Source organism: Ascidia mentula, chromosome 4, assembly GCF_947561715.1.
Source record: "Ascidia mentula chromosome 4, kaAscMent1.1, whole genome shotgun sequence".
Lineage (NCBI taxonomy): Eukaryota > Metazoa > Chordata > Ascidiacea > Phlebobranchia > Ascidiidae > Ascidia > Ascidia mentula.
The window spans coordinates 12774081-12800320 of NC_138569.1; the positions used below are offsets into that span (position 1 = coordinate 12774081).

General features: G+C 39.7%; 3 protein-coding genes across 4 annotated transcripts; 2 read left to right on the plus strand and 1 right to left on the minus strand.

Annotated features, from left to right (window-relative positions):
* Positions 1 to 1399: 1399 nt before the first annotated feature.
* Positions 1400 to 2062, minus strand: LOC145898108 (uncharacterized protein F54H12.2-like). Its single transcript, XM_082986545.1, has one exon. It carries the CDS (start codon positions 2060 to 2062, stop codon positions 1400 to 1402), a length of 663 nt encoding a protein of 220 aa, XP_082842671.1.
* A 2900-nt stretch (positions 2063 to 4962) lies between these two features.
* On the plus strand, positions 4963 to 5751 carry LOC145898109 (uncharacterized). Its single transcript, XM_082986546.1, has 2 exons — positions 4963 to 5357; positions 5523 to 5751. Exons 1-2 carry the CDS (start codon positions 4963 to 4965, stop codon positions 5749 to 5751), a joined length of 624 nt encoding a protein of 207 aa, XP_082842672.1.
* A 2080-nt stretch (positions 5752 to 7831) lies between these two features.
* On the plus strand, positions 7832 to 15647 carry LOC145898671 (cell division cycle-associated protein 7-like). 2 transcript variants are annotated; one of them, XM_082987217.1, is made up of 10 exons: positions 7832 to 7965; positions 11572 to 11632; positions 11699 to 11786; positions 12437 to 12517; positions 12604 to 12701; positions 12834 to 12919; positions 12978 to 13105; positions 15027 to 15176; positions 15233 to 15369; positions 15438 to 15647. In XM_082987217.1, exons 1-10 carry the CDS (start codon positions 7902 to 7904, stop codon positions 15463 to 15465), a joined length of 921 nt encoding a protein of 306 aa, XP_082843343.1. In that variant the 5' UTR covers positions 7832 to 7901; the 3' UTR covers positions 15466 to 15647. The 2 variants fall into 2 exon arrangements, with proteins under 2 accessions (XP_082843343.1, XP_082843344.1); XM_082987218.1 differs by having other exon boundaries at positions 11708 to 11786.
* The last annotated feature ends 10593 nt before the right edge of the window (positions 15648 to 26240 follow it).

The following is a 26240-nucleotide window of genomic DNA, read 5'->3' on the forward strand; positions in this document are numbered from 1 at the left end:
GAGGAGAATGTTTTGACAACGACGAACTCCGGAAACTGGCTCTTTCCCTGAAACACCCTACGTGTTGCTATTTCCCAAACCGTTTGCCGACGCCGTCAGTCGCGTGCAGGTGGTGTACTGGTCCACAGCAGACGCGGTGAAAGATTGTATCATCGCCGACCGAGTGAAGAATATGGCAATCGACGTGGCTGTCGATGGGATTGCATTAAGTTTTAAATCTCAATCTGTTTTTTCACCCGCGGCGTATTTGAGACCAATAATAGAAAATGCCGATTCTTTTGAATTTTACCAAAGTCGCTCGCAGTTGATTGATTCGGTTGTTCGCGAACAAGTGCTTCAAGTGCAAGAAATTTTTATTTCTACCGCTCAAGACAAACTTTCCGATGTTGGTGCTGCTTTTCTGTGTTTGCCACTTTCACAATAAACCTTCCCTCTCTCTCCTCACTCACCTTCGGTGCAAAAAAGGGGGGGATTCGACATGTACATACCACTATCGTTACAAATTATCATACCACTATCGTTGCAAAATTGTTGTATTAAAAAAATGAACGATTACATGTTTGAAACGTACGCATTGACAGTTTGATCGTTCTCACGCAAGTCAGAAGAAAATGTATCGACTATACGAGACATAGAAAATCCACGTGCACGAAACAGTAAATAATACATACAATGAGGGCCGCAGGCACATGAGGGGGGTGCTGTACAACGCGACGGTTCCATTTCCATTGAGTACCATTTCGGTTTAGAAAATTTACAAACTCTTCTTGGATCGGGGCACGCCCGAACGTGTTATAAAACTCGCCCCGTCCTTCCCCATCAAAAAACATCGCAAGCCAATGCATTCCGGGTCTATCAATGCTTTGGGATGGGGGTGATTCAACGTGGTGAGTTCATCCCGCGCATAGACAACATAAAACACGGATCCAATGGCTTGGTCACGAGATAAAATAGATACGATTTGAAGTTCGTCCATTTAAGCCGAGTAATCAAAAATTACGTTTTTGAATTTTGTCAATCTCCAATACATTGTCATATTCCGCGTACACCAAGATATTTGTAGTGTTCGGAAGAGCTGTGCCAAAGTGAGGCCATATTCGGAGAGTAATATAACACTACCAGCGTTTTCAAAAAATGTTCCCATCCCCCAAAAAAAGCTAATGAAGCTCCTCGCATAATTTTTTGATGTGAAATTTGGTTGAAGCGCCTTCCCCGGCACGATTTTCTCGTCATGGTACAGAGCCAGGTAATTCACATCAAAGTGTTTAAAATTAAACGGATTTTTCGCATAAGCTCCATTAAATGCGTCGTTGTCAACAAACCCCACCACTACTCGCTTTGGGATCTGGCCACGTATAAATGTGTCATGTGTCGTCGAAAGATTTCCACGTGGGACCGATTACACTTGCGCAGATGTCCTCGTGATGGGATATTTGGCAGTAGCTTTCTCCAATGCTTTTATATGTTCCATCAAAACAGGGGCACTCGGACGTACTTTACGAACATGCAACCGAACGTCTTTAAGGTTGACCTTGTAACCGGTATCTGCCCCCGCCATAATCGAAAATGGATCTTTACTCCTGATCAAGCGGATCTTCACGTCAACGCCATTTAATATATATCGAAACTGATTCAACAAGTCGATATGGAGCTTGCCTAAAATTTCAATGTGACGACTACCACTTGCACAGTCGCGTCTGGTGATAAATCCAGCATTTCCAGCACCCAAAGTCCCAAACTTTCCTGCCGTATCTTTATGCCACATTGCCGCAGTTAATTGGGATTCTTTTGCATCATTCCCTAAGCTTAAAAGGCTCTCGAGGTAAGCACGGTAGGGGTATGTGTTGCTAGCAGGAGTGACAACTTTGTTGTTTAAAGACAAGTGAACTTGATCCCAGAGAGCATGTAGCCAATAATTGCAAGGACCAACGGCAGCGTCTGCTTCAACATTTGTTCCATCTGCCTTTGTTATGCGCGCTATGCACAGAAGCATAGTATTTGCTAGATCTATGTAAACTTCCCCTGTCCATTTTCCAGACTGTTGGTTAATGAGGCTGCCCATGTTATGAAAATATATCCGGTTTCTTTCGTCTCGGGAAACGTTTTTTTTTTCGCCTTTTTTCTGCGTTTAGTTGCAGGTTCTCCAGGTGAATGTGCAAAGGACCGCTGCGCAGAACGTAACAATGATTTTCCCGCCTCTCGTGAACGTTTTACAGCTGCTGCTCGTGGTGATTGCCCAGTCAGCATGTCACCGGCGAATTGGGCACCTGATTTAATCACTTCTTTTCCAATACGGCTTGCGCCCGATTTCAGTAGCGGTAGTACAGCCCTACCAAGACTCGCAAACACACTACTTAATCCGTGGCCACGTTGTGAAACTGCTCCACTGAAAAAAGGCATTCCATAGCCAGCTTGCACACCAGGGAAACCCCTTTTCTCACTGAGAAGATAGACGGGTTTGTGGAAAAATATGGGTTGTTGACGGCTACGAGTATAACAATGGCGCAGAGTAACACTGTTGGGGTCTATGTCGCGAATTTGGGGGACGAAGCGGTAGAAATACCAAGCGGCTCAAGGATCGCCCAGGCATCGCCTGTTTATGCCTTTGGCAATGTCGAATGTCCAATGTCTGGCGCATGTGTGGTAGTCGATGGATCGTCGGCGAAATGTAAACACCCGGATTGTTTTGGCGGCTGCGCTGAAATTTGTTCGGTGTCGCCACACGAAACAGCGGATAACCGTGACCCGTTTAAGTGCATTATAGAGCAAGCTCAGATCGGAAACCACCTAACTGAAGAACAAAGAGGAGAGCTGTTTGCCCTTCTTCGCGCCAACCAGGACGCCTTCTCAACATCTGACGTTGACCTTGGACGCACGGATGTGGTGCGTCACGTGATCGACACAGGAAATAACGCTCCAGTGCGACAGCCACCCCGCCGCATGCCCCACCACAACAAGGCGAAAGTGGAAGAGATTTTGGCAGAAATGGACAAACAAGGACTGATTCGGCCGTCTAAATCGCCGTGGAGCAGTCCGATCGTGTTGGTTCGGAAGAAATCCGGTGAGACTCGTTTTTGTGTCGATTATCGCAAGCTAAACGAGCTAACTAAAAAGAACAGTTACCCGATCCCCCGGATAGACGACAGCCTTGACCAAATGTCGAACGCGGCATATTTTTCTACGCTAGACCTGAAATCTGGCTATTGGCAGGTCGCTATGGATGCCTCTTCGCAAGAGAAAACTGCGTTTACCAGTAACGTCGGCCTGTTTGAATTTAAAGTAATGCCTATGGGTCTATGCAATTCGGCAGCGACCTTTCAACGCTTAATGCGCATGGTATTAAGCGGGATCGAGTGGCGGGGTGCCTTAGCGTATCTGGATGACATTATTGTTTACTCCAATACTTTCGAGCAACACTTAAATCGACTAGCTGACGTCCTAGAGAGAATTCAAACCGCGGGGCTGACGTTAAAGCCGTCTAAGTGTTCGATTTTCAAAGAGGAGGTGGCTTTTTTAGGTCACGTGTTGTCGAAGGACGGAATACGATGCGACCCCAACAAAGTACAGTCGGTTTCCGAATGGCCAACACCGCGTAATGTGAAAGAGATCCGGCAGTTTTTAGGCCTAACATCTTACTATCGCAAATTTATTCGTGACTATGCGAAGATCGCAGGTCCCCTCCACAGGCAGACAGAAAAAGGAAAGCGGTTCCAGTGGGGCGACCAATGCCAGGAGGCCTTCGCTCAATTGAAACGGTACCTTACGACCGCTCCGATCCTTTGTTACCCTAACTTCAATAAGTTATTCATACTTGACACGGACGCATCCGATACGGCCGTGGGATGCGTCCTTTCCCAGGAAGTTGACGGTAAGGAGTGTGTTGTGGCTTATGGCAGCCGTACCCTAAATAGGTCAGAGCGCAACTACTCAACCACGCGAAAAGAGCTGCTCGCCGTAATATTTGCGACCAAGCTTTACCGTTGCTATCTCCTTGGTCAAAAATTTATGTTACGGACTGACCATTCCTCGTTGAGGTGGCTGTGGAAGTCAAAAGAATTATACGGGCAATGTGCGCGCTGGGTCGAACATCTCTCCGCTTATGATTTTGATATACATCACAGGGAGGGAAGCAAACACCGTAACGCGGACGCACTTTCCCGTCTAGACTCCCTGGAGGATGATCCAGAATGTCCATACAAGATAGTGGATGAAGGCCGAGGGATTGAACAGGTTAACGCCTTGGACTTGAAAGCAACCATCGGATATGAACAGAACGAGCTGCTGGAGCGGCAGAGTAACGACCCGGAGCTAGCTGCCGTAAGAGAATGGGTCAAGAGAGGTATACGCCCGAAATTTAAAGCGATCAAGCGAGAATCCGCCGCGATTCGCCACTACTGGTCCCGCTATAGTGGCTTGTTACTGAAGGCGGACATTCTTTGCTGCCGCGGAAACTCCTCTTGGGAGGATGATTTAAAAATCGTTTTGCCGACAAGCCTTGTCGGGGAAGCGACGTCCAGCTTACATGATGATGTACATGGAGGGGGACATTTGGGCATTGCCAAAACGTTAGCCAAAGTTTCCGAGCGGTTTTATTGGCATAAATGGCGCGAATCTGTCGAGACGTTTTGTCGCAACTGTATAACGTGCCAATACAACAAAAAGCCAACACAACATTTTCAAGCGCCGCTTATACCTTCGCATGAGGATAAACCCATGCAAAGGATTGAAGTAGATGTTATTGGGCCACTACCACTTACCCGTTCGGGTTACCAATTTATACTGGTAGCCTGCGACCTTTTCACGAAATACGTTAGAGCGTGGCCGATGCGACACCAAACCGCAAATGAGACCGCTAGCTTGCTTTACCGCAATTGGTTTACGGTGCACGGCGTCCCGGAAACGGTCCATTCCGATAGAGGGACAAATTTTGAAAGTCACCTGTTTTCCGAGCTGCTGCGCCTGATGGGCTGTAAGAAAAGCCGAACTACGTCATATCACGCGCCCGGAAATGGCGGTGTCGAACGCAATAATAAGACCATAATAACAATGATAAGAAATTACATACAGAAAGACGAACGACGATGGGACGAGGCGTTGCCAGGAGTAGTCGCGGCTTACAACGCAAGCGCCCATGAAGCAACGGGAGAAGCTCCGCACACCCTTCTGACCGGCCGACCGTTGCGCCTTCCGGCAGATTTATTGGGATCCCTCCGAGAAGATTCAAGACGATCTTACGGAGTGGAGATCGACCAGTTACGCGACGGCCTAGAGCTGGCCGAAGAAATTGTCAGGGAAAGTCTTATGACACAGCGCAAGCGTATGGAAGACCGCTACAACTTGCGACAACGGGGAAAGCCATACTTGATGGGAGACTATGTGCTGTTAACGAACCCGGTCGTTCCCGTAGGTCGGTGCAAGAAATTGCAGTATCCCTACAAAGGTCCGTACCGAGTGGTCGAAGTACGCGGGCCTGTGAACTATGTCATTGAAGATGGGACTGGTAAACAACAGACTGTCCATTTCAATCGGCTGAAACCGACCACAGATACATTCCCAATGCCCGCTGAGCAAACGGCAGAACCTCCGCAGGCCGAAGATCAACAACCTACGTTGGTGTATGTATTTAGGCCAAATACAACCCGAGTGGACAATGGAGAGGCATCGAGTTCACCGGATAATTCGGGCGGATGCAGAAGGTCTACACGGACCCGATGCCGGCCAGTTCGATTCTCGTCGGAGACACACGTGTAGACCAATGTCCAACAGGAGTAGGACAATTCTTGGGTTGGGGGGAGTGTAACGAATTTTATTTCCTTCACGTCACCTTTCACTTTTGTTAAGTATTGTATGTATTTCATTGTTTTCACCTTTCTTGCTGGCACCTTGTAATTTCACTGTTTTCTTTCGTTGTTACCACCTTATTTATTATATTGTTTTACGCACGTATATTGCTTTAAGTCTCGCACTTCACCTATTTTCACCACACTATTTTATTACCTCTGTCTCCCCTCTTCTTCCTATTATTTTACGCTCCGTTTATTTTTGTATGCCCCGGATGTGCCGCGTGTCGAGAAGGCGCATCCTGATTGGTTGGTGATTGTGTTGTAGCGAAGGATTTCCCTAAACCTCAGAGTCTCCTTCTGGGCGTCGTGTAGTGAGCATCTATGTTACGGTGTTGTGGATAATTGAGATCTTGGCCAGTGTCATTTGTACTGTTTTTATTCGTTTTATAGTTGAACACGACGTCCAATAAGTTAAATCAGCCTGGGTTACTTTGGCTTCGTGGTGAGCCGGACAGTATCAGAATTAGGGAGGCAGTTTTGTGCAAAGTACCAAATTAGGTAGAAGGGTTAATTGGGGGATAACATCGCCACCCAAAAACATCTAACCGCTTAATTGCAAAGCTGCCGAAATAATTCCGTAACAGAACCTTTTAAACACTGTGTCCCCAGGCTCTCCTTGAGCTGGGATGGTATCCAGAAGGGGAACAAGTGAATCGCCCACTATACGCGGTTCAACGAGATCACAATAGACGAAAATGGTCGAAAATTCATTCTCGAGAGTGCACCTTCCTTCGGTTGTGTGGCTTCCTTCGTAAAGGTGTGGAAGTGGAGTTGTTTGAAAGCCCAAAAGTTGCCCAAGGTCATCAGAGAGCGCCATTTGACATCCCCTAGGGAGGTTTATAGTGGTCAAACGCGTCACCGGATCAAATACAAATAAATTAGGCAGTGGAACACTATCAACACCTCGCTCGAACAGCTATAAATCAATACAGGTTCCAGTTCGTATAGTCGTGTAAGCAGCAGTAAGCTTTATATTTTTACATAAAAATTACCTAAGAAGTCTTCTGTTTCATTAGACTGGTTAAAAATCTTCCATAGATCTTCACCGGAACTCACGATCAACTCCAGTATTTTTTAGGGGAATACTGTCTTCCTTCGGCGGATATAAAACTACTGTCATTCTGGCAGAATCCAAAATATATTTTTGGAAAAATGCGTTCCGCATTACTAAACAGCATTTTACAACACGGTTTACACCATACAATTGAGTTTCATCTGGGGTTTATATTAAAGCAGATACATTATTTTGGAAAATATTTCATTTGACAGCTATTTCGCATTAATGCTACTAAAGAAGTGCCAAGAATTCCATCAGAATGAACTGAAACGCGGGTCTTTTGAGGCTTTTTGCTTTGCCGGTGAAATTCTAGGTGGCGGAAAGTGGTTTGGCACTTGATTGAAAGTGATGTCACCGACAAAGCAAAAAGCCTTAAAAGACCCGCGTTTCCTGTCATTCTGACGAAATACGTGGGACTTCTACCGATTTTCATTGCTTTCACGCTATTCGGCACCCAATCCTTGACAGATACAGAGATTTAAAAAAAATTCTAGGTGGCGGAAAAAAAGTGACGTTACCGACAAAGCAGAAAGCCTTAAAAGACTCGCGTTTCAGGTCATTCTGACGGAATACGTGGGACTTCTACCGATTTTCATTGCTTACACGCTATTCAGCAGCCAATTCTTGACAGATACAGAGATTTAAAAAAAATTCTAGGTGGCGGAATGTGGTTTGACACTTGATTGAAAGTGACGTTACCGACAAAGCAAAAAGCCTTAAAAGACCCGCGTTTCAGTTCATTCTGATGGAATTCTTGGCACTTCTTTAGTAGCATTAATGCGAAATAGTTTTTAAATGAAATATTTTCCAAAATAATGTATCTGCTTTAATATAAACCCCAGATGAAACTCAGTTGTATGGTGTAAACCGTGTTGTGAAATGCTGTTTAATGATGCGGAACGCATTTTTCCAAAAACATATTTTGGATTCTGCCAGAATGACAGTAGTTTTATATCCGCCGAAGGAAGACAGTATTCCCCTAAAAAATACTGGAGTTGATCATGAGTTCCAGTGAAGATCTATGGAAGATTTTTAATCAGTCTAATGAAACAGAAGACTTCTTAGGTAATTTTTATGTAAAAATATAAAGCTTACTGCTGCTTACACGACTATGCGAACTGGAACCTGTATAGATTTATAGCTGTTCGAGCGAGGTGTTGATAGTGTTCCACTGCCTAGATCCATGTTCAAAACTGGACAATACTGGGTTTGGTCACATCCGGATCCGATCATGTGATATTGTTTAGGTAGACATCAGGTAATACTCAATGGTTTGTAATCATACACATGGGATGTGTCGGATTTTATGGTTTCAAGAAGGATAGTGAGAAACCGGGTTGCACAATTATTTGCATTTCTTCAAAAGTTGTTGTGTTATATAGTTATATGAAAAATATGGGTGATCATCATCTGTGTGTAGCCTACATTATGTTATGATGAGGGCCATTATTTTTTGTCTTGTCCAAATAAGTCAAAATAGTTCCATAAAGTCAAAATTTGTCACAAATGATGAAATGGAGGTCAATTTTTGTTCCATATTTGCTGTAAATAGCTATTTACCAAATTGGAAAGTTTTTTTGTTGAGGAGGATTTTTTTCTGCGATTGTTAATTAATATTGCGTGGATTATCGGTAAATTTTTGCAAAAGACAACATTTTTTTCCAATCTGGGCTACTTATTTCATGTACTTTAAAGTATTGTGACAACATACCAAGCTTTTTAGATAATAGTGTTAATTGTAATCCAACAAAACACACAAACAATGGTCGAATAGTGCATGTTTCACAGTTTTATTTTTCTCTATATGGACCTATGTGAAGAATCGTGTACAGTTAAAAAGTGTGGTTTAGCATGTCTGGATAGTGTACTAGTGGTGATAAAAAGGGTCAGACTTTTCTAAAAAGACTGAAAAAACATTCGAATAAAGTATTTTGTAAACAATAGGAGAGAGCTTCTCATACTTCTGGCAGAGTTGTAAAGTTTTGTGTTAAATTCAAATGTTTTGTAATTCAAAATGTTTTTCCTTTAAAGGTTTCAAAATTTTTTATGACTACAAAAATTGTACAATAAATTAATACGTTTCTAGTTATGATATTTTACTTATTTTCTCAAAAAATAATAAATTTCTTTTCACTGTTTTGTATTGGTTTTGTACTGTGATCATTGTGCCTTTTATGTGTGTTACTATAAATGGTTTTATAATGTAAGGAAGCATCAAATGACTGATGTTGCTTTTGATGAATTGATTTTTTGGAATTGGATATCTGGAGTCAGGGGCGTATCCAGGAATTTTTAAAGGGGGGGGGGGGTTAGGGAATTCTCCGATTTTCAGGTGTAAAAAAAAGGTTAATTGTGGGCGAGAATCGCAAAATACGAACGCCGGTGTTCGCGCCAATCGTCACATAAAAAATACAGTGGCTTTGTTTAGTTATCAAAAAAGACAAAATATTTCACAAAAGGGGGGGTCCGGACCCCTCGGACCCCCCCTCCTGGATACGCCCATGTCTGGAGTGTTCATCAAATATTGAAAAAAATATTATCATAAGACAGCTCTTCTGGCAAAAATAGTTGTAAGTTTCAACGTTTCGATTGCGATGCAGCAGCCTTCATCAAAACCGAAACATTGAAAGTTACAACTATTTTTGTTGAAAGAGCCATCTTATAGTAATAAATATGCCTGGCCATATCAGCAATGAATTATTCAAAAAATATTCTCAGAAAGGAAAAGGACCTGAAAAGTCTTGACTTGATTCTTTTCAGGAAAATTAAGGCAATTCGGATATTTGTCGTGGTCTGATTGTCCAGAACAGTCTTTAAGTTTGGATCGTCCAAATTTGCTTTCCATTTGTTGTTTCTTGTACACATCTTTTTGCAATGCTTCTTGTAGTTCAAATTTTGTTAAAGCTGTTGGTATAGCCATAGGCGCATCCAGGATGGGGGGGACGAATTGTTTTGGGGAATTCCCCGATTTTCCGCTGTAAACTAAGGTTAATTGTGGTCGAGCATTGCAAAATACGAACGCCCGTGTTGGCGCAAATTGTTACAAACGCTGGATCCTGGCTTGCGCAATTGCGTAACGCTATGGAACACTCGATGCGAGTTTTAGCGATAGAACTTATACGCCGTAGTTTTATTACCACGACGAAAGAAAAACCTGAATATATTTGTTACCTAAAAGAGATTAAATGTGGGCTTACGTTATCAAGAAAACATACAAATAAAAACTATTTTGCATGCGGTGGCCTTCTATTCCTCTTTACACCTATGCGAGCGCTAACAGTTGTTTTCAACATGCGTAAATATTGGCAACGTGTTCAACAACTCAACTAATTGACTTTGCACACAAGAAAACCACTTGCCATTGCAACATCGTCGACTCCAAAAAATGCATTTCGTCCCTGACGGAAAATGACACTTGTTTCGTAACAATGCAACATGTTTGGTAACAACGCAAGTGTTCCGTAACAATGCTCCCTGTTCGTAAACAATGGCCAGTGCAAGCGCGATGCGTTTTTTCGGTCAACGTTAAAGAAACTTTCTGGTTTTCACGGAGATTTGACAAAAAATTACAGTTGCGTTTGTTTAGCTATAAAAATATTTCACAAAAGGCGGATATATTGTGACGTTATAATTTGTTACTATGACTTCATTAAGTATCGAAAAACTGTGTTTGAATTTCACTGCATGAGGCGTATTAGCCAAAAGGGCGGCGTTAACAATGAACACACGAGATCGGTGTACGACGAAACCCAGTACCTGTTCGCATATCATACTGCGACACTGACGTTGCAACAACAGATGTCGTTACGCATGCGAAACTAGGTCAACATATTTTGTGTACCGTATTTTACGGACCATAAGGCGCAATTTAAATCCTTTTTTTCCTCATAAATTGATCGTGCGCCTAATGTATGGATCAAGTAGTGCTTTATTGCCTACACTTAAAACCAGTTCCGATACTATTACTATTATTATATAAATAAACCACCGTCTTCTAGCAACTGTGATATTCACTAGGCTCATTTTTTCTTTTGCTTATTGTACTATTGTGACTTGCTTACAGATACGTCGTGTAAGAAACACATTGTTTTTAGTTTTTTTTCTTGGAACGTTAGGAATGCGACGAATTACATGGTGCGGACAAACACAATAGTCAACCTCATTTGTTTTTGAAAAGCCTGGGGGGGGGGATCTGTGCCCCCCGACTAAGCGCCTATGGTTGCAATCTCAAATTCTATCTTTTCAGTCTTGCTGGAGGTTTTAATGATGGGTTTTTGAATTTCAATTCTTGTGGTTTGTGATGTTACAAGAATGTAAGGTTTTTGTTTTCAATTCATGTTTTAACATATCTGAGTAATTATGTTTGCAAACAATTTAATGTTACCAAAAATGCTGACCATAAATACAGCAGTAAGTTAAAGGAGTCGAAGGTATTTCTAGCGACTTCGACTTCATGCAAAAACCATAGACTTCAACACCAGGACCCTTGTTAAAGATGTATCAATCTCATTTTGTATTGGACATAGGCATAAATAACAATTTCCCAATTATGCAAAAAACAATTGAGTAAAACCACGCTGCAGAATGTGACCTGAGCAGAATCGCATATTGTATGCTCTTTCTGTGTAAATTTGTGATGTGCACCTATAACATTTAGTATTTTGTTACTAGGATTTTCTGATCCAGATGAGAGTGAAGACCCAGTTTTTACACTCCCACAAAATTTTGAATCGTAAGGATTATTGAGCAATTCTTCATGTATTAGGTTTAAGATATGAATTTACTGAGCTCTCATAAGATTTTTCAGAGATACTGATAGTGAAAGTGATGAGGAAAATGATCTCATACAAAAGCGACAACAAATACAAAATTCGAAGAAAAACATGGTGGGAATTTTAGTTTTTGTTGGAAATGTTTTGGTTGACAATTCTGTGGTTAAAAATTACTTGATCCAAACAACTTAATAGGAATCCAAAATATTTTGAGTAGTTAATAAGAATCGTCTAAATAAGGTTCAAACTGTAGCCAAAAATTCGGTTTTGGCGAAAAAATTCAGTTGAATGATGTGACATTATGCAAACCTAGAGCACCTTACGAATGTTTGGCTATGATCCGAACTTAATTTCGAAGTATTTTTGATATGAGAAGTTTATGACAAGATAAACAGCTGTGCTACAATAGTTAAATAATTGTATTATTATATACAGGAGTGTTTATAATTTAACACCACTTAAACTGTCATGAATAGTCATAAGAAAGACATGACTGTACTCATGAATGGGAGGAATTTAATCAAAACTGCTATCATTTAAAGCTAAGCCTTGTATTATGTATTTTTAAATCTATGTTTTAGTATAACTTCAACATGTATTTTCGTTGGGAGTTTCCTCTATTGTTTTGAGTGTGCTCTTATACTGAACCTAATTTTTAATTATATATTAATTTTAATGGTTGTGGTTTGTTTAATTTTATTTTACTTACTGTATTAGGAAAATTAAGATTTCTGTACTTCCATTTACATTACCCAATGTTTCAGCTCAATAAGTTAATGGAAAAATTTAATGCGAATCAAGTGTATTGCCAGATGAAAACATCATCGCCAACTTTCAGGACAAAGGTTTGTATGAAGTATCAGTTGCATTGATTTAAGGATACTATTTTGTGCTAAAACAGCTTGGGTTTAACAATACTGGTGTATTGTAGACACCTCCACAAGCAATAAAAAACGAACATGAATATTCAAGGAACTTTTACATGACAAGGAAGCGATCCAAATTGTGTCCAGAGGACATGTCCAACAGGTGTATAAGTTTTATTGCATCAAATTATTTTATTTAAAGTTATGAAAAATAAAAATATTCTGAAAAAAGCTCTTGTAATGCTTTTTTATATATTGTTAAACCTTGCAGTTGACAGTAATAATATTTTTCCAGCCCAGATTCAAACACTTTTAACCACCAACTTCTCATTAAGCTGGTTTCCAGAAAGCGAAAATTGTGCGATGAGACACATGATAGTGGTGATAATAAATATTGTAACAATATGCTACAAAAATGCTAAATTTATTAGCTGTTGAGGTGGAGGAAAACGTTGCCGCTCATCGCTATCACAGCCACATGTTATTATTCCTGTTGAGGATGTATCAAAGGCCATGCTGGACAACATTGCTCAACATTCTGTTGGAAAGATATATAATGCAATACAGGTAGCATACTGCTTTATGTGTTCTTAAATTCTAAACAGTTGTCTCAGATTTGCTGTAAGTTACAAAGCATTTGTTTTATTGGGAAAAAAGATAATTTCATTTGTCAGTACCAATTAAAAGATCAACAAAATTAGTGCATTGTTGTCTGTTCTTGAGTTCTGGGGAGGTTTTTCCATGGTATACTCTCATCGGCTTTTGTTTTCTTTGTTTCTTTATTCTCCTGGAGAATCTCTATTACACATGATTTCCAGGAGATCAAATGCTGACTTTTTGCATGCTGAGAGGTAGGAAACTCGCGAAAAATTTTTTTTAGTAAAATTAGAAATATAGTGATTCGAACGAGTAAAAAAATAACTTATAACTATCCTTTTTCAAAATAATGCGATGTTTTTCCGAAGAATTTTTTTGAACAACATGTGTAAATGGAAATCAAAAGTGTAAGTATTCCATCTTACTTTTGTTTTTAAGTGTGTCCCAGCATGTCTTTACTGACATAATGGAATTGTGCCATAATCCTGACATAGTTTGTGAGTAATAGTATGGCTAAAATTGCTTTTGTATGTAATAGAAAGATGTTCAAGGCAAAAAACATAGCCTGCCATAAGTAGACTATTTTAAAGTTATCTTACAGGGTCATGAAACCCTATAAATGTGCTGCTTATTTCTTTGTGTGTATCTTAAAACAAAATTTACTGGGGTTTTAATCATGACAATGTACTCCAAAAACTAAGTGACCAAACAAAATTTCTTAAATTTGGTGTTATGTCCCAAGTTTATATGTTGCAATTTGAAATCCTTCCTAATCTGTATTTTTTTACTAAATTTACTGGTCAAGATTATCAGATATATTTTGTCCAAACAAGAAAGACAAGACAGAAGAAAAAAGTTTCAGACGTTATGTCATTTGAATTGTGTCTCTGGTGGAAATAATTAATTTGCTGTAAGTTTTATGGTGCATGATAATAAATTCGTCAAAATGTATGATTTGTCTGGTAAAAACAATCACCACACCAAAGTAACAACATACTTTACTTGAGTATAAATGCAAAGGATATACACATGTTGTGCTAGCATCAGAAGTTAATTGAGAAATCAACAAAATAAAACATGAAGCTTCTCTCAAATAATAATTTTTGAATTGTGTATAAGCTGCAGACAGATGGCAGAATAATTTTGAATTTAATAAGTTAACAGGCACATTTTGTATTGCTTCGCTTTTAACTAGTTTTGTTTCTCGGGAATTTTGTAAACAACAACTTCAATTAATGAATGAATGTCTAGACATAAGGCATGTAACACCAAAATGACTTGTGTAGAAAAAGAAGTTCTGCATATGATTATGAAATATGTCACATTGCAAAAATTTGCAGTGTATGTTCTTTTAATTTTTTAAATTAACTTGTATAGTAGTACTGAACTTCACCAGTTTTACAAACACTATTTCTGAGTAAGTAGCTTTACATCATTTGGACTCCGTCACCTCATGATGCAAAAAAACAAGTTAAAAATTCAGTTCGAAACTCTACCCACAGTTTAAGAAATGGAAATTTATTTGCGAGCTTCCTATCTCTTTGCATGCAAAAAATCGCATTTTGATCTAATGGATGTCAATCAGGAGGAGCTGTTGCACTACCATAAAATAATGCTATGGTTTATCAGTAATTTCATTTAAATATTTATGTTTTAATAAAATATCCCAAGAATTGTTGCTAAACACCAGGAGTTTTCGGAAAATTTTGATCAAATGAAAGAGATTGCAAGCAATAAAGTTTGGGAAACCCTGATTTAAACAGCTGTCTGTGGGACAATATGCTCCCAATTTAAATATTACCTTACACCAGAGTATATTCATTTTCCAAAACATTATTTTCAATTTGGAAAGAAAATTGTAAAAACTAGTTTCGCTTTCAAACTATTTCAGGGAACTAGTTGTCACCAGTGCAGACAAAAGACTATGGATACCAAATCATGCTGTCGCTGTGAGCAATGTGTTGGTATTAGAGGACAGTTTTGTGGACCATGTCTTCTCAATAGATACGGTGAATCTGTGGCTGAATCCCTTCTTGATCCAGTATGCTAATATTCTAATTGTACAAAATTTCTTTCTACATTGATGTATGTGTGCAGAATTGGAAGTGTCCTGTATGCAGAGGTTTTTGCAACTGCAGTATATGCCGGAACCGCCAGGGAAAATGTGCTACAGGAATTCTGATTGGCTTGGCCCGCAAACATGGCCATACTAATGTTAAAGACTACCTAGTTCAGTAAGATTCTATGCAAATCTTTGCTTTTTATTGTGTTTGATACGTAAGTGTAGTATTTTGTTTCCCAGACTTGGGGATGATTCTGTCCATGAGTAAGGAAGTGCCAAAGTTATGCAACTTGCTGTTATGCTGCTATACTGCCATAATTCTTTTAATTTGCATGTCTGGTCAAGTTTGCTTTGGGTTCCTTGTGTTGTTTCAAGACTATTGCAAATAGGCATATTGAAATATTATGGATATTTAGAACACAAATCATTTGCTTCCTTTGAATAAAAAATAATGCAATAAGTGTATTGATTTCCAGCATAGATTACTAAAGGACCTATAGGTCTTTGGCACTTCTTTAGCAACTAAATTTGATGCCATTGCATAGAGAAGAGTTGGGACTTGCACAAAAACGCAAATGCGTAGGCAGTTAAACAATTCATTTTTCTGCAAAATCCGGTTCCATTTTTCGTTGCCTTTTTTATCAAAAAAACAGGGGAAAATGCCCCTAGGGGGGTGGCTAAACCATTTTTCTGAGACTAATTTTAATCAAAATTTGTGGATATGGGATGGATCTTTCGTAAAACAACAAATGATTGGACACTTAAACGATTCGTTTTTCCACAAATACAGCCTGAATTTTGTGCTCCATTTTCAGCAGCACCCACCATCACCACCTGATTGAAATAGCCCAAAACTACCCCCAAACACCCTAAAATTCGCCATGACAACAGCACGCGCATGTGCGCTCATTCAACCGCAAAATTGACTTATCACTGGTTTGCATTGTGATGTAAAATTTCTATTGTGACAGAGGTTTATAGAAATACCAACATGCGTCCTATACAACGTCTGGTTGATCTCTATGAACACTGGATAGCGCAACTCCGCTCAAAATTAAAGCAATTTGATTGGCGATGTGGTTTTGAAAAATCTTGTCAATGGATGCCAACCACAGTTTTATGGAGCCACTCCGAAATTTGGGCAATTTAACCTTGGACAGCGATCCCGAATAGCCTATCACGTTGTTAGTAGGGTTGAAAACCATAGGCAACGGTCTACCGGGTGAAACGAAAGTAGTTTCGGTAAAAAGGGTTTGACCATTCTGAGAGGTGTTGAAATTGGGGTAGTTACTGTAACCGGAAGGACCGGGGTTAAAAGTGTATTCGTTAGAGCGAGGGGTTGATTGAATTTCTGCTGGAATTTGGGGGTTGTCACTATTACCGAGTAAGCGGCCCCCATATCCTGTCGTCCCTCTACGGGCGAATCACACGCCGACTCGCTTTGCGACATGGGTTTGTAAACAATAATTGGCGTAAACAATGCACTGTCCGCTAATGTAATAAGCGGTTCACTCTCACACGTTACAGTCTTACCTTTACTACTAAATTTGATGATGCTAGGAAAAAATGATGTTTTCTTACTAGCCATTAAACAACAAAAAATACGTCAATAGCAATTTCACCATGCATGCAACGTACAATGGTTATTAAAACATGCAATTTGTGCACAGTTCTTGCAACAGGGACTTTTACAATACTACACAAAAATTACGAAAGTTCAGGCGCTAATTTAAGAGATACAATGACTTTTAAAGGTACAAAAAGGCGATAATTACGATTGCAGATCAGTAGGTATTTACTTTGCGTATTCAAATCACGTCGGGGTCACCACTTGTAGGTTTTATGCTATGTTCACTCAGTGGTAACACAAAACCTAACTATAACTCCAAAAAGACTCCAACACTGTGCAATTAGTAATTACTGGGTTGTATTAAAATTAGTAAGACATTCGAATACTCACAATAAAAGATGCAATTTTCAATGACGAAGATCGAGTAAATCCAATTGGCGTTGAGACAGTACAAATGTTCAATGTTACGTTTTTAGAAACTGTCTGGCTTTACAGCCCAAGCGGTCAATTATAACGACTAACTTTCAGGCGTGTTGACTGGGTAAAAATGTCATAAACAAACGTAGATTACATAAAAATCATAAGGCTTTGGTCAGCGGAAAAGTCCGTTGTTACTAAGCTGACCAAGACGAATTTCTCTCACGTGCTAGAGCGGGCTTATCAGATTTATAACGCACGAGTATCATGACTTGGCGAATTAAAGAGTGACATGCGTTAATGAACGAATGTTGGTTAAACAAACAAAAGCGATAACATACAATTTTCATTATCTTCTACAGCGCAGCCGCCATCTTGGAAGGTCCAACTTTCTGGTTTGCTAGCAATGGTGTGCGGTCAATTTGAAAGGGTAAATGTCATTGTGGTTGTTTAATATGAAAATGATAGGTGTGAAAAATAAACAAAACTTCGCTGTTCATGCGTCAAGTGCTCGTTGCATGTAAAATTGTTTGCAAATGTGATTTTACATCCGCAAAGCTGTGGACTGCAGTGTTATATGCCGTGACCGTGAACAGGTTATGGTTTGTATGTAAGGAAATAGCTAATAGTAATTGAAATTACATCCGTTTACAGGAAAATCAACTTTGGAGACCATTTTGGACTGAACCTATTCCTGTTGAACAACCGGAATCCTGTCCAAGTGTAGAGGACAGAAGTTAGATCAAACAAGGTCAAGCACCTGTAGGCCACGACAGAAATACAACAACTGAGAAAAATTGCTTTTCAAAACCTAATTAATACTTCTACTACCAGCACTGGTACCAAATGTCAATTTAGGATTAAAAGTAATCGCATTATATTTGAATTTTACTTTGTTGTGGATTCTTTCTTTCCCAAAAAACATAGCCTATTTCTTTGTTCTTTGTCAGAGGGAAATCTGTTTTTAACAATAAAATTAATCACTTAACTTCCAACTAGCTTTTTAAAGTATATATGGTACAGTTTTAAACACTTTAAAATATTTTCGACTACCTTTCCAATGCTGATTTTGATGTGTGCTTACCCCACGATTGTTTCTTTTTTCGCAGCCAACTGCACAGCAACTTTAAAAATCCATAATTTTGAACAATGCTTACATACTCCTCTACGGTAGAATTTAGGTATAACCTGTAAATTAGCGCTATATTACTTTTTCTAATCCTAAAATCACCCTCTCCAATGCATTCTGCACGGCAAGTTGGACCTTCCAAGATGGCGGTCGCGTCTTTCAATTTGCTTCAAAAATCATTCATGCGTCACAGTGAGATGCGCATGCGCAATCCAGAGTTTATAGAGATCAGTGTATACAACAGTATTTTTCAACCTTTTTGAGCCACGGAACACTTTTTTTTTAAATAATTTTGCGGAACACCAAATTGTTGGAAGTACTGCGGCATTGTACTTAACCAGCAACAGGCTCGCGCAATTACATTATTATTATTACTTATCGTTACACAACATTAAATGAAGCAATTCACGATGGAACATTCAAACTGATGATAGTGGATGATTACTTTCATAAACCTATTTATGCCCTTTGTGATATACAAGTGATTTTCGACCCGTGTTCCAAGGAACACCAGTCAATTCTTGCGAAACACCTGACGATCTGTCAAGGAACACTGGTGTTCCGCGGAACACCGGTTGAAAATCACTGCTATACAACACCAAAGAGACGCTAACTTTTTTTCCAGTTGACAAAACTTCAAACGCACATAACTCTGCCGTTACTCGTGGGATTTCGCTAATTTTTGGGCAAGATGCATAGATAGACACAACATTTATGAAAATGTAATTTCAATTTCAAACGAATTTGTAACGCGTAGTAATATTCATTGTCATAAACCAATATAACTTTTTTCAACCACCGTTGGAAAGCCCTTTAAAATCCTTTTACAGCGATACCTAACGTGTGCGCGATTTCGTGGGGGCTATATGTTTGCCGACTGAATATTAAGTATGACCGTCATAACAAGAATCAGTCTTTTTCCCAGACACAGGATGCAAATGTTATTTTTATGACCAGATATTTGAAAACAACTACATCAGCATGTGTAAGATTTCTGTGCGCGTTTTTTTCCATGGGAAGACGTTTCACAACAATAGAAACGTCACAATGCCCCTACCAAATGTATGATGCAAGGCTGGTGTCAGCAGTCTTAATGTTTGCCACGTGTTGAACTTGTCCGCGTGCAGTAAACTGTTTTTTGTGGTTAAATGAAAATATCTGTAGTGAATTGACTCAAGTTGATTACTTGAATAGAAACTGAATAACGTATATTTACCTGGTGCATCCGAATGCGATTCGAAGTCGGTCCTTTGTGCACCTTGTATTGGTGAGTTAAGTACCGTATGTCATGTTGCATGTGTGACTGTTCGCTAATATGTGTTTGTTTGTTTGTTTAGTGAACGTGTCACAGTTCGTTAACTGTGCCGCAGAATAAAAGAATACTGTTCTTTGCTGTCGGTGCGGTCAAACCCCTGTGACAAGGTTAGCTGGCCGTGGGGCCTGTTAAGTTAGCCGTGTTACAGCATGAATTCAATTTTTCTTCTTGCACTCTGCATCGCCGTTGCTCACGGTAAGATAAAAACTGGAATAAGTTTGGCTTGTGGCGTGCTTGCTTTTTATTCGTAGTAAATCGAATGATGCGAACATGGCATGACACGTGAGAGAATCGCAAGAAAAAGGCAACACGCACAGAAACTAAACTATTGTCATCCTGGCAGACTCCGAATATGTTTCATCGAAAAAAGAGTTCCGCATCAGTAATCATCATTTCACGAGATGGTTCATAAAATAAAAACGTGTTTTTTTCTGCCTATAAATCACAGTACGTCCAATTATTTCAACCAAAATCAAACTGAACGGTTAGTACACACAAATTACTGGCAGCGAATCGCACATTTTATATCAGAATGGCTACAAACATCATCGATTTTACGTATTTCACTAAGGGGGGTATACGTCACATTCAACAGCGTGCCAAAAAACTTTCCGCCCCCTATAATTTTTTTTAAATCTCTGCATCTGTCAAGTATCTAGTGATGATTAACGGGAAAGTAATTAAAATCGGTACAAATCCCAGGTATTCCATCAGATTCACTTCAAACACAGGCGATTTTGCGTGTTTTGCTAGGGGGGGTAGGTCACATTCAACCGCGTGCCAAACTACTTTCCGCCCCCTATAATTTTTTTTAAATCTCTGTGTCTGTCAAGTATCTAGTGCTGATTAACGGGAAAGTAATTAAAATCGGTACAAATCCCAGGTATTCCATCAGAATGACTTCAAACACAGGCGATTTTGCGTGTTTTGCTAAGGGGGGGTACGTCACATTCAATCGCGTGCCAAACTACTTTCCGCCCCCTATAATTTTTTTTAAATCTCTGTGTCTGTCAAGTATCTAGTGCTGATTAACGGGAAAGTAATTAAAATCGGTACAAATCCCAGGTATTCCATCAGAATGACTTCAAACACAGGCGATTATGCGTGTTTTGCTTGGGGGTGTACGTCACATTCAACCGCGTGCCAAACTACTTTCCGCCCCCTATAATTTTTTTTAAATCTCTGTGTCTGTCAAGTATCTAGTGCTGATTAACGGGAAAGTAATTAAAATCGGTACAAATCCCAGGTATTCCATCAGAATGACTTCAAACACAGGCGATTTTGCGTGTTTTGCTAGGGGGGGTAGGTCACATTCAACCGCGTGCCAAACTACTTTCCGCCCCCTATAATTTATTTTAAATCTCTGTGTCTGTCAAGTATCTAGTGCTGATTAACGAGAAAGTAATTAAAATCGGTACAAATCCCAGGTTTTCCATCAGAATGATTGTGGTAGAGTATCCCTATTTCACTGAAGATGTAAGATTTTGGGTTTAGGAAGAAAATTGTGTATTCCTTGTGTTTGCCTCCAATGTGTGCACTAATTGACACAAATTTTATGCTGCTTTTTGTACACATGAAAATGTAGTTAAAGGGATTATTGCCCACTGCCTATATTTCTCTCTTACACATAAATTAATGTGCTCGTCAAATGTATATTTTTGGAACTGAAAAGCAGATCTTTCACTTAAGTTTCGATGCTACGTCAGACGTTGATTACCGTGCGGAAATCACCTTTTCATGGGCGTTTGTTTCGACATAAAAATTGTTTAAACTAAACGGGCGTGCCATAAAACATAATATCAAACCTTCTACTTATTTAATGAACGAGTATCAACTATTTTACTCTCTCCGCCATTTTTTTTTCAATTCTATTCGCAGAGTTAAGTGGACATTTATCCTTGTACTACAAGTATTAACTATATAACGACAGGCGTAAAGAATTCTTGACGTTTCCGCTAAACATGCGACAAAATAAAGTGAGCAGAAACACGTTTTTCCTAGCTGTTTTGTAGTAAATTGTCAGATGTGACAGATTTGTTGAATGTAATTTTGTTTGAAGTTTTCAATGGGCATTTCTTTTTGATTCGTTGTATATTGAGGACACTTACGTTGTTTACATTGAAATTTAGCGCTGTTATTAGCATTTGTGCTGATAATATTTAAACGCCAAGAAAACTTTGCAGTTGCTTGTGAGTGCATGTTTATTTGATAAAGCACCATGCTGGACAAATTACGGAAAACGTAATTGCTCTGCAACACCAACAAAATATAATAGATTTGCGAAAAAGTGCCAGCCATACCAAACCAAGTCGCCTTGTATCTGTAATGTTCTTTTATAAATAGAATTAACGCACACAAACTACACCATAAGACCCTTAACCGCGAAATAAAAAGCACGACTTCAACGTCAAAAGCCTTAAAATGTCTTTGCCAGAAGCCCCCAATAAAATAAATTCGATTTAGGTAGGAAAATAATTCTGCAACTAAATGGTTTAACACCACACAAATGCATTACGTTTTTGAGAAACGAATGAATCACGTTCAGGCCAAGGGGGGGGAACCTGCGTTCCTGAAACAGAAATCATTCTGATGGAATACCTGGGATTTGTACCGATTTTAATTACTTTCCCGTTAATCAGCACTAGATACTTGACAGATACAGAGATTTTAAAAAAATTATAGGGGGCGGAAAGTAGTTTGGCACGCGGTTGAATGTGACCTACCCCCCCTAGCAAAACACGCATAATCGCCTGTGTTTGAAGTGATTCTGATGGAATACCTGGGATTTGTACCGATTTTAATTACTTTCCCGTTAATCAGCACTAGATACTTGACAGACACAGAGATTTAAAAAAAATTATAGGGGGCGGAAAGTAGTTTGGCACGCGATTGAATGTGACGTACCCCCCCTTAGCAAAACACGCAAAATCGCCTGTGTTTGAAGTCATTCTGATGGAATACCTGGGATTTGTACCGATTTTAATTACTTTCCCGTTAATCAGCACTAGATACTTGACAGACACAGAGATTTAAAATAAATTGTAGGGGGCGGAAAGTAGTTTGGCACGCGATTGAATGTGACGTACCCCCCCTAGCAAAACACGCAAAATCGCCTGTGTTTGAAGTCATTCTGATGGAATACCTGGGATTTGTACCGATTTTAATTACTTTCCCGTTAATCAGCACTAGATACTTGACAGACACAGAGATTTAAAAAAAATTATAGGGGGCGGAAAGTAGTTTGGCACGCGGTTGAATGTGACGTATCCCCCCTAGCAAAACACGCAAAATCGCTTGTGTTTGAAGTCATTCTGATGGAATACCTGGGATTTGTACCGATTTTAATTACTTTCCCGTTAATCATCACTAGATACTTGACAGATGCAGAGATTTAAAAAAAATTATAGGGGGCGGAAAGTTTTTTGGCACGCGGTTGAATGTGACGTATACCCTCCTTAGTGAAATACGTAAAATCGATGATGTTTGTAGCCATTCTGATATAAAATGTGGGATTTGATGCCAGTAATTTGTGTGTACTAACCGTTCAGTTTGATTTTGGTTGAAATAATTGGACGTACTGTGATTTATAGGCAGAACAAACACGTTTTTATTTTATAAACCATCTCGTGAAATGGTGATTACTGATGCGGAACTCTTTTTTTGATGAAACATATTCGGAGTCTGCCAGGATGACAATAGTGAAACTAACACAATCCGTGACGGTATCATCTTTACAAAATATTATGTCGCTACATTACTTCCCCCCAGAAGCGGGTTTTGCACTTTTTGAAGGTCGGCCTCTCTTTTTAGCCTTTGGTGTAAGAATTGACTGTGTTGCATCATTAAAGGCCGGCTTAAGGCGATCAATAGATACTGTTTGCCGAGTTCCAGAAATATCTAACACAAAATATTTGTCGTTGCGCTTTACAACATGAAAAAGTCCCCCTGATATGGTGAATTTAAAGGAGGACGGTATCCATCTTTCCGAACAAACACATAATCGCAAGTAAAAAGCAAATCAGGAACAAAAGTACGATAAGTTCGATGGCGGGACATTGGTACAGGTAGAACACGGGAAACGGAACTGCGAAGCGTTTTAAGAAATTGCGAGGGTTCAACGACAGTGGTGGTGTGCGGAATGCAATCACCCGGTACAGCGATCGGTTCGACATAGACCAGCTCAGCGCTGGATGATTGAAGATCATCTTTCGGCATGGCCCTGATTCCCAGCAACACCCATGGCACCTCATCTATCCAATTTGAAGAGTTGAGTCTGACCATTAAGGAACTTTTAAAGTGTCGGTGAAAACGTTTCACAAGACCATTTGCCTGAGGGCGGAAAGCTGTTGTGCAGTTGCGCTTAATACCAATAACATTGGTAACAGTCGCCCACAGATGCGATGTAAACTGCGAACCTCTATCGGAGGTAACTTGAGATGGAACGCCAAATCGGGCTGTCCAATGGTGAATAAGAGCACGTGCGCAAGTTTCTGTTGTAGCATCAAGCATAGGTATATAGCCTCAGGCCACCTAATAAACCGATCAACGATTGTAAATAAGTATTTGTTACCTTGGCATTGTGGAAGAGGCCCAACAATGTCAACGTTGATGTGTTGAAAACGGCTTGCAGCTTTAGGATAATGCTTCAATGGTGCACGCGTGTGTCTGCCAACTTTTGCCTTCTGACAAGCATTGCACTGTTGAGCCCATGTGCGAACTTGCTATTTATGCCATGTCAGACAAATTTACTTGATATCAGTGTTACAGAATTATTTCGGCAGCTTTGCAATTAAGCGGTTAGATGTTTTTGGGTGGCGATGTTATCCCCCAATTAACCCTTCTACCTAATTCGGTACTTTGCACAAAACTGCCTCCCTAATTCTGATACTGCCCAGAACCCTGCAATAACGGCTCACCACAAAGCCAAAGTAACCCAGGCTGATTTAACTTATTGGACGTCGTGTTCAACTCAGAAAAAAGCGTAGTCTTCTAAAACTGCTGAATAGTGTTTCATTTTTCCGCCAGGGTTAAAGGTTACCAACTTGACAAAGCGCGCCAGAAGGGTCAGAATGAACACGTTCGTTGAATAAGCAACATGTTGTTTAGGCAGCCCACGGTCGCCTTCCAGTCCCTTTTAATATGTTGCTTATTTAATCAACATGTTGCTTAAAATGACCCTTAGAAAAACGCATGGTTTCTTTACAGACAACCGTGTTCGTGCTTTGTTTCGCAATGTGCAACTCTAAAAAAGGCTATTATCCAGTAATTGACAAAAGCCTTCGATATCGGACAAAAATGACTGAAAAAAGCTACAATCTAAATAAAATGTCGGGATAGAAAATTATTTCTGCAACATATGCTGTTGTCCTCGGTGTTCGTCATTTATAGCTCCTTTACTTTTTACACAATCATTTTACAAGAAATACATCGAGAAAGAACTTATTTCACCCTATATAGGTAGCACATACTTACGTATGGGGGCTCAAACATATGAGAGGAAATAAATCCTTCCATTAAATCGCTTTCCTGTCTTTTATTTTAATAAAAATTCCTCTTGCGTTTTGCATCCCCACATTAGTAATAATATTACCACTTCGTTTGTGGTTTCCCGATTTCGCGTCGTATGATGTATTTCCAATGTTCTTCTTACTTTTCGCTTGCTTTCTTTTGTTTTTTAACACCTCTGTGTTCGGTACGCCTCGTTTGACTTCTATGCGTCAATGGAAACGTTCTGTGAATCAAGTTGGCATTTTCGTTTTGATGGGTTTTACTTTTGCTACGCATGGCTAACGTCGTATGCGACCTGTCGCAACCCATAACCTTTCAGTACAACTCTCTCCACACACGGCAGACAGTAATTTTTGATTAGAAGACTCGCGTAGGCAAGTATGAAGAAAATTACAAAGAAGGCAATTCGCCTCTTTACATACCTCTCTCACGCATGCGATCTACAGACATGGAGCGGCATGATGAGAAGTTCCCCGTTCGTTAAACTACCGAAGTCGAAAAAAAAAAAAACTGAATTTATCGAGGTGTTTACGAGCGAGGAACTTAGTTCGGAAAATGGTATGCCGAGCATATCTCGCTAGGGCCGCGTGCAAGCGCGCAAAACAAACGAGAGAATCCGTCACTTTTCAGGAGAAAAGGACCTTTTCGCCTGAAGTAACATGTATCTGAATACGAGTTAGTAAATACAATAGCCAACAGTTTATTTCATGACGCTAACTTGTGCATTTTCAAGTGACAGTGTCATAACTCGAATATTTTTCGCCCGAATGAAGGCGAAAATTCTGGCATAATTGCTCAGGAGGCTATATGGGTATTGTGACACTCATTTTAGTTTAAAGTTCGATAATTCCAAAAGCTTGGTAAAGTTCGGTAGTTTAACGAACGAGGAACTTCTCATCACTCTATCATAGAGTAGAGTCTATGGCCTGGCTTGTGCAAACGAGTTCTACATCCTGAACTTCAAGAATTAAAGCCCCTTGGTATTCAAAAGATGTGTAAACTAATGAACATATGTTTGTGTTGGTTTAACTATGCAGTAACGAAAATGAGTTTTAATTATTGCAAATTTCAAAAAGACAAACTGATCTGCTGCAGCTCCTCTGA